General features: G+C 38.3%; 1 protein-coding gene across 1 annotated transcript; it reads left to right on the forward strand.

Annotated features, from left to right (window-relative positions):
- The first annotated feature begins 1,054 nt into the window (after positions 1-1,054).
- LOC139115923 (chromatin accessibility complex protein 1-like) lies at positions 1,055-4,760 on the forward strand. Its single transcript, XM_070678349.1, has 3 exons — positions 1,055-1,176; positions 3,416-3,539; positions 3,822-4,760. The coding sequence occupies exons 1-3, from the start codon at positions 1,111-1,113 to the stop codon at positions 3,911-3,913; spliced, it is 282 nt and encodes a 93-aa protein (XP_070534450.1). The 5' UTR covers positions 1,055-1,110; the 3' UTR covers positions 3,914-4,760.
- The last annotated feature ends 4,960 nt before the right edge of the window (positions 4,761-9,720 follow it).

The following is a 9,720-nucleotide window of genomic DNA, read 5'->3' on the forward strand; positions in this document are numbered from 1 at the left end:
GACTAAGAACTAAACAAAAGGTGATGAATGATCATGTGTTTTACATGTAGACTGGTATTTAGTCTAGGTCTGCGGCTTATATATACAGTGGGCAGTGTTCCTATACGAAAGACTCCAAAAGAACCTAAAATAAACTCGAGGGATCCTCCGCGATAAGTATATGGCTCAATGGGACAGTTCAAACATTTTTTTGGTTTTTGAAAGGTGATGTATTGAAAACCTTTCAATCGAGAGATGAACAACATACATTCAGAACAGTCATGAAAACACACTTTTTCGTGATATACATCAAAACATGACTTCTGCTTCTAAATTCAGTAATGTCACTGTGCGGTTACTTAAAAAAAGGTAACCATGGTCAAATTGAGCATTGAAAACGCCGACATGACTATTTATGCCAGCCAGCGACTGACGACAATCTGAGGGTTCGAAATATAGTAGAACAGTGAGATTTCGCAAGACAGGGACCACATTTTGTATGACGTATCATGATATGTGTGGTTTTTCGGCAGTGTTGCTCGCCAGAAATTATTTTCCACCACCGCCATCTGCGATCGCGGTCCTTGCGAGTCGCTGCGTAATTCGATCGTGTCGTCGAAAATCGAAGGGGCGTTGTACGGACCCCGCGCCGGTACTTACCCGTTTCAAAACTACCACACGGTACCTCCTGAAGGTTGATTACATCATGCTATACGAAGAGGTAGAAAATCTTACATGAAAACCCTGAAATACTGAAACATTGTCTAAACTACGAAAAAACACTCGATTCCAGCGAAAACAGATCGCCATGTTGGATTATTATGACTGATTAGGCGAAGAGAAGATGAGGTTAGCACATAATAATCAGTTCACTTTTTCCCTACAATTTAATTTCGTTATTGTCATCATGACACGATAAAAATATACAAAAAGAAACTGAACCCATAACATTTAATTTTTACTTGCTTTAAGGATAAAAATAGTAGAGTATCTATGAATTAATCAATGTTTTTTTCTCAACATCTGCAATTTTCGAACACACAGACTACTTATGTTACTAGCAAAACAATCATGGCGGAAAAGGACAGTAGCAGACTTACGAGCTTGCCGATATCTCGTATAAAAACCATAATGAAGACCTCGCCAGAGGTTTCGTCGATAGGCCAGGAAGTTATCATAGTAGTCGCTAAAGCAACGGTAATGAAAGTTGTCAATATTATTCCCCATAATTCCCATACAAACCAGTATTACCTTTTCACCAATACAATAGAATTCGCCATGTGCCAACAACAAACGCCTAGCTCTGCATGGCAGGGCTGTGTGTTACCGGCGTTCGCCGTATAACGCCGGTTACACACAGCCCTGCCATGCAGAGCTAACACAAACGCCATACGATGATGGTGACAACAGTGTATTGATCTCGCCTCTACTGTTTACGATCAAACCGAGAAACAAACCGTCTTTACCCAAGCTGCAAAATTGTAGCTCTACGGTGAGGCGGTCGGTGAGTTTTGGTTTTTGCGACCTCGCTCACCAGTAGAGCTACAATGCCGCAGGCCCTGAAGCATAGAAAATAAGCACGCTGCACATGGCACGGCATTTTGATGTAAAATCTCATACTGCGCAGTTCACCGAAGTGTTCAATGGGTGAAAAGATAAGCATCCCCGTCAGCGCGTCTGACTGCAACTTTTTATGAGCTGTCAGACAACTTGTCACATGAAAAGTTTAACGCGCCAAACTCAAAACATTGTGGCGCGAAACCAAAAACATCCACTCGCCAAAACAATTTTTTAAAACCACGCCTCCAAATGTATCATTTTTTTTCCAGCAATGTGGTCTTTGTTGTACTCAAGACTGACCATCAAATGCAAAGTTACTGCAGGAGATCTCATATACCGCTGTATTTCAACTGCTCTTTCGCCATGCAAAGCGTGACTATATCTGGGGTTAAGATCTTGGGTCAATTTTACACCAGCCTCATCAAAGAACTGGATTTTGTTTGGGTCTTGTTCGTGCAGAAAGTTCATGAATTCATTGCAGTAGGCAATATTCGCATTAGTGAATTTCTCATGAGCAACTGGCGTCAATTTTTTGAACGTCCAGGGCCCACCCGATAGACGTGTTCTCACAGCTCGTCCAATCGTACTGATGGAGATATCACCATACTCTGCTATCTTTTCTTGAATAGCCCTGTACGTCATAGATGCATGGCCAAGAGAGTTTTAATGTTTCAACCAGTTCAATGTCAGCATCTTTAAGCTTCGGGTACGATCCCTTGTTTCCCTTTATTAGTTTACATGATACAAAGCGGCGCCATAATTTTCGTACCCCTTGATCACTAAAACGAAACTTTTCAGCGACCTCGCGAAATGGAGAAAAGTTACCAGTAACTGGATCTCCAAGCAGCAGTATTTCCTGTACAATACAGTTCTGCAAATCTCGGGAGGTCGTTTTCCTTCTTTTCAATCTCCATCCAGTTAAACTTACAAAATTATATTCTGCCATGTCGCTAAATATGCCGGTCTGCTAACGTAAATATGGCCGTCGAAGCTGTTTGTAAGCCTTGAAAGCGGGGTTAAGCGTGCAAAAGAATATTATCATGGTGGGCGTGTCTTTGACTTTGCGGTTTGGCGAGTGGATGTTTTTGGTTTCTCGCCACAATGTTTTGGGTTTGGCGCGTTAAACTTTTCATGTGACAAGTTGCCTGACAGCTCATAAAAAGTTGCAGTCAGACGCGCTGACGGGGATGCTTATCTTTTCACGCATTGAACACTTCGGTGAACTGCGCAGTATATATACTGCATTTGGTCATACTGATTTATCACTACTGAAGATTAAACACTATACTACACTAACCTTGTCGTATATGGGGTTTGGTATTTGTTCAAATACGTCGATCGCGTTCCAAAAACATTTCTTGGAGCCGCCATTTCCAACTTCCGGTAATGGCGGCTCCCAGAAACACGCTCAATGTTTATGGAACGCGATCGACGTGTCTGTGCTAATACCAAACCCCATAAACGACAAGGTTAGTGTAGTATAGTGTTTAGTCTTCAGTAGTGATAAATCGGTACGACCAAATGCAGTAAATATGTGGGATTTTACATGAAAATACCGCGCCATACGTGGCGCGCTTATTTTGTATGCTACAGGGCCTTCGGCATTGTAGCTCTACTGGTGAGCGATGTCGCAAAAACCAAAACTCACCGACCGCCTCACCGTAGAGCTACACTTTTGCAGCTATCTTTACCCCTTTACTGTTGCTCAATGTCTTCTGAGTATTTGTGCTAGGTGCAAAGACATAGATGTATACGTAGCCATTAGGGTAGCGATGCGTCAATATTGTCAATGTTGTGTAAAATGGTCGTGGAATTGTACAGATTTATCGCTCTTGCTTTAAAATAACGGTGACATGCCTGTTCTTTGTTTCTCCAGGAACTGTTCATCGCAGACCTTGCGCAGAAAGCATATACCAAGCAATCAGAAGGTGAAAAGAAGCTAACATACAGAGATCTGTCGATGGTTGTCAAGGAAACAGAGTCAATGGAGTTTTTAGAAGGTAGGTATAGTCATTTACACAACTTAGATATACATACTCGCTCCCTCCCTCCCTACCCCTACTGTTTTTCTTTCTCTCTCATGCATTAGACATACACTGATTATACATATATAAACTATCTGCTAAGTATTTCACCCAATGCACCATTCCTATTATCTTTTGCCCAGTGCTTCTTGTTTTCTAAAGTCATGTTCATTTCTTTTTCATAATAAATCAAACTTGGGAGATTATTCTGATTCTTTCTATGTGTATCTGACTTTGACTTGTTCTGTTTGTTTGTAGACATACTGCCTCCAAAGATCGTCGGACGAGACTACATCAGAATGCGAAAAGCCAAGGAGGAAGCAGCAAAAGCAGCAGCTAGTGAAAGTTGATCAGCTCAGCAGAAAAAAATGTCAAAAAATGTGGGATGGGGAGAGGGGTGTACAAGATATCACACAAAATGGCCCCCCCAAAAACCCGTAAATATTACACTCTCCGTCATCACCATTGTGTTGAATTGAATTGACTTGAATACTGAATTGAATTGAATTGAATTGAATTGAATGAAATTCCTTCCCTAGGGCAATGCAGTCATGTACTGTGTACATGTGCTTTGTGTGAATATTGCACAGCCTCAATATGAGGGTGAGATTTTGTATGATATCAAACATCATATGTGTATTTTGGTTAGCAAACATTTACAAGACCACACATGCAGCACACAAAGATGTGCATACACCTGTACATATTTTGCGTCATGTGAAAAAATATAGATCATTTTTCAACGCAGAGTACATTCCACTCCCTCTTTACAAACTCTCAGCCACTCTCACCCATTCATTTCTGAGATTTTATGTGCATGTTAACACAAGGTCAAGTTGAAGAAACCGTCTTAGTCACATGACTGAAATGACTTTAAACGAGCAAATACAAGTAATTCACATTAAAACATGTTTTGCTGTTCAAATTATGGAAGGTTTTCTCATGGGAGAAAACCCCATGCCAAGTAACTCTCATAGGGGTAGTCTAACCTCAGGGGACAAAGGACTTTGGAATTGCTGCATTGTGACGTGAAAGTTTATCACATTATGTAAAAGATCTGATATTTTAAAGACTGGATACCTTGGACTGACATTTTGAATGATTGTGATCAAAAAACCAAAAATATGACAAAATATAGAGGTGTAAGTACATTCTAACATCAAAAAAGTGATAGCTACTTACTATGTGTGTACTTTCATTTTTGACCTCTCAAAGATTTATCATTTTGTGTTTTACTTTCGTTTTAAGGAACATATTTTGTAGAAAACAAACATACTGTCTTTTTTTCTGACAATGTGAGACATTATTTTCTCAATAAAAGTTGAAAATGAGAAAAAAAAATGATACTCATAGCTTTCAATGGTTCTACTCTTGAATCAATACGACGCAATATATTCTACAGACTCAGCACTCCCAAGAGATCATGTGACAGTGCTACAAACCAACCCATGTGTACAACCACATGTGAAAACACACATATTTCTGTGCACGTTTGTGCACATGGTTTTCTTTGTATCATGGTCCATTTGTATTCCGGGTTTAACCTATTGACTTGTGTGACACAAGAGAGTTTCTCGTTTTGTACAAAGTTGAATTTTGCTAAAAATCTCCTTTATACCAATAACACGTGTGAGAAATTCAAGTTCAAAACAACGATCAAAGTCTAACTATTCATTGGCACATAAGAGATGACTTTTACATAAAACAAAATTGGATCATGTGAGATGTAGTTTGATCTCAAGGTCATCGAAAATGTACAAATTTTTGATGAAAAGTTCATGTGAGCAGACTATGCGAGAAAAGGGATGAAGAGTTTTGCTAAACAATGTAGCATAAGCTCTCCTTTGAAATCTATATCACTGCCATCATTGCCAACATTAGCTTGAATAATCGATGCCACTAGGTGTCAGGTGATATTACCAGTTTCATTACTGTTTGTAATGGAGCAATTTACTAACAATAATATGTGCAGTAGTTTACAATGGAGACCATCGCGATATTTACCCCTTGACTAAAATTGACAATGTTCTATTCCAAACACATGAACATATCAAGGATCTCGCCAGAATTTCCGGCACTGAAAGTCAGTTGCGTAGGGAGTGGGGGGGGGGGGGGGGGACAGCTACATTTCGGCTGCAAATATATGAGGTTGCAAGTATAGGAGTATGTACAGGGGTAGCCAATGAAGCTGAAAACGCTGTTCGTGCGTGATTTCTTGGCAGGCGGATAGATCAATTTTAATTTTCTCACTCAGCGAGCGACCAGTGAGTACGATTCCAGTGTGTTGCGGACATTGAAACGTCAGCACACCGGAGAGGATATGACTGGCAATGCTGTTTTCACAGTCCCTCCGCGTGTGATGGTGAACGAACATACTTATCGGAGTGAAATACGCAGAGAAGTTCTGTATCAGGTTGAATGAAAGCTGACCCTCTAACTATCACATACATTCTGAAGTAGCCAAGAAAGAAAAAAAACCAAAAACCAAATAAAAACGTTGTCAGAGAACGCATTACTGGACGTGTTACATCGACATTTAGTTCAATCTGAGATCCTGTCGTACTTTTTATGAGAATTTACATATCAAATGACTGTCATGAGTTTTGTGATAAAAGCTATTCTTATATCAGAAATAAACACGAAAACTCGACATCAAAAGTATTGTTTTTATTTTCTTTGTAACCATAAACTAAAGCTGCAAGGCTCCGCTTTTAGATTTTCCAAGGTTTGCTTCTTTCGAAAAATTTGAATAAGTAATGTTTGTTCTATCAAACAACAGCCGAAATATGTAACATATGAAATCAGCGTACCTACGCAACGTATGACAGTGAATCACTTCACAGACTGATTAAAAAAATTGTTATTACTAAATTTGAAATAACATTCATGTATTTGTTGATTTCTATTATGTAAATATCTCGACTACAATATTCTTTATATGATGAGTCGGACGTGTACATGACACATATCTCAACAACACACAAGCCAATTGCTAAAGATGCAGTATCGTACACTTTAGTGGTATGTAATATATACGCAGAGTATGTAAATTTATGCAAATTACCATGCTTTTATACAAACTGGAGTTTGCCTCATCTCACTTTGGATTTGCTTCCTACGCATTTTTCAGGAGAATGTACTTATCACATTTCATGCATTTTGTGATTAAAGCTGTTTGGATCAGAAATAAACATGAAAACTCGACATCAAAAGTATTGTTTTTATTTTCTTTTAACCTTAAACAAAAGCGGCAAGACTCTGTTTTTAGATTTTTCAAGGTTTGCTTTTTTCGGAAAATTTGAATTAGTAACGTTTTTCATAGCAAACAACAACCAGAATATGTAATAAATGAGATCTGTGTTACCCACGCAACTTATGACAGTTAATCGCTTCACAGACATTAACAATTGTTATCACTAAATTTGAAATAAAATGCATGTATTTGTTGATTTCTGTATTATGTAAATATCTCGACTACAATATTCTTTATATGATGAGTCGGAGGTGTACCTGACACATATCTCAACAACATACAAGTAAATTGTTAGATACATTAGAGAGGTTCGGCTACACGTTTTACGTGAACGTGAACGCGTAGAATCCACGTTGGCGTTGGCGTACACGTTCGCGCGCAAAAGTCCGTTTGGCTACGCATTACGCCAGCCGTTCTTGTGGCACGCGCAAGAAATGATTCGGCCCGGCTTGGGTCCGCGTAGTTTGTTTCCGCATCACAGGGGTAGCTCAATGGTTTGCCCGTATGCCGCAAATCGACGAAGAAATTGCACATAAAAATAACGAAAATACATGAATATCTTGAGGATGTCACTATCATATATCCAACTAACAACTGCATGAATGATTCACAGTTTTTTACCATGTTTTGATACCTAAAGATGAGAATAAATTTAGACGTTTACAAATTACGTGAAAACAGCTGTCTCCACGTAAATACGCGACGCCGGCTCCGTGTACGTGAAGAACGTACGCACAAGTCGATGACATCATCGCAGAAATTCGTGACGTTACGCGTTCACGTTCGCGTAAAACGTGTAGCCGAACATATATACGCAGAGTATGTATATTTATGCAAATTATCATACTTAAGGTAAAGGGCGACGAATTCGGACGCGCACACGCTTTAGAACGTTTCTGCGCAGATTTAACTCCAGCCTGCCGCAAATGGGTTATTTTGTAGTGCATATATTTAACATCACCTGTCATTGTTGAAATTGCGCTTTTACCTAATTTTTTGACCCAGTGTCTTAGAAATACATGTGACCTATAACCTTGTCATATTTTGACCCCCTAGGAAGCTGTTTTTTATTCAATATGAGCGAAAACTTAACATTTCTCTCCCATTTATATGGCGCAAATTACCCATTCACCTGGAGATATTGTAAAAAGTAGCATGGTGACACCCTTTTATTAAAAGTGTAAACTAAATGGTATTATGTCAGGAGTTTATTCGCCAAGTTTGGTCAAAATGACACCATTCAAAGCGACAGGAAGAAAGTTCGAAAATTATGTAGTGATATAATTTCGATATCGTCATTTTGTAATCGATACTTATGTTAAAATTTCTTCACAAACATCATGAAAACTATACATTCGATAGATATGGATCTTAAGTCTTGGTATTTATTAAAATTAACTCATTTGCTAAGCGTTTTATAATTGCTTTCTTTAGTTTAAGTGAATTATATCATTTTTATTTATTTCTAACGACGCCATTTTAACGTCCGTTTCCATGGAAACGAGCGTGGTGACCCCATTTTTTATTTCATTTTTGCACTTGCACAACTTCCAAGAATATTTGTGCAAAGTTTCAAGAAAATGACACCACAACTTAATTTTGACGTAATTCGTAGTACTTCACCTTAAGTTGCCCCCCCCCCTTTTGATTCGCTTCCTACGCATTATTTTGTGAGAATTTACTTATCACAAGTCGTGCGTTTTGTGATAAATGCTATTCTTAGATCAGAAATAAACAAGAAAACTCGACATCAAAAGTACAGTGTTTATTTTCATTATAACCATAAACAAAAGCGGCAAGACTGTGCTTTTAAATTTCCCAAAGTTTGTTTGTTTGTTTGTTTTACAGAAAACTTGAATTAGTAACATTTTGTCACATCAAGCAACAACCAGAATATGCAACAAATGAGATCTGTGTACCCACGCAACTTATGACATTGAATTACTTCACAGACTGATTAAAAATCACAGACTGATTAAAAATTGTTATTACTAAATTTGAAATAACATTCACGTTCTTGTTGATTTCTCTGTTGTGTAAATATATCTCGACTACAATATTCTTTTTATGATGAGTCGGACGAGTACCTGACACACATCTCAACAACATACAAGCAAATTGCTAGCTGCAGTATCGTGCACTTTAATGGGTATGTAATTTATACGCAAAGTATGTATATTTATGCTAATTATGATAATTTTATACAAAACTGGAGTTGTCCTCTGGGTTTGTTTGTTTTTGTTTTTTTTTCGGAAAATTTGAACTAGTAACGTTTTGTCATATCAAACAACAACTAGAATATGCAACAAATGAGATCAGTTTTTCCACGCAACTTATGATAATGAATCACTCCACAGACTGATTAAAAATTGTTATTACTGAATTTGAATTAAATAAGAACATATGACAGTGAGGGTAATGTGACGATTTGTAGCCTGCCCGAGGGATGGTGATCCTGACCGAGATACTGATTATGCCCGAGACGCAGGCGAGAATATCATCTATATTTCAGTAAGGAGCACCAGCCCGAGGTCAGGCCACAAATCGTGATATTGCCCTCACTGTCATGTGTTATTAATTTTATTACACCGAACATTTGAAATCATCGCAAAATCCTGTATTTGTACTGTGCGCATCGAACTACACGTTGAAATGACGCGCAAATTTTCGAATAAAGCATTTTGAATGTCTCGTGCAAGAGTCTAAGCGCCTGTACATCACAATGCGTATCACTATTTTGAATGTCTCGTGGCGGAGTTTTAGCCAATCACGATATCAGTACTATAGGTGAGGTGTAATAAATAACATTCATGTATTTGTTAATTTCTCTATCATGTAAATATCTCGAGTACAACATTCTTTTTATTGAAGTCGGACGTGTACCTGACACATATCTCAACACCA

Source organism: Ptychodera flava, chromosome 17 (assembly GCF_041260155.1).
Source record: "Ptychodera flava strain L36383 chromosome 17, AS_Pfla_20210202, whole genome shotgun sequence".
Lineage (NCBI taxonomy): Eukaryota > Metazoa > Hemichordata > Enteropneusta > Ptychoderidae > Ptychodera > Ptychodera flava.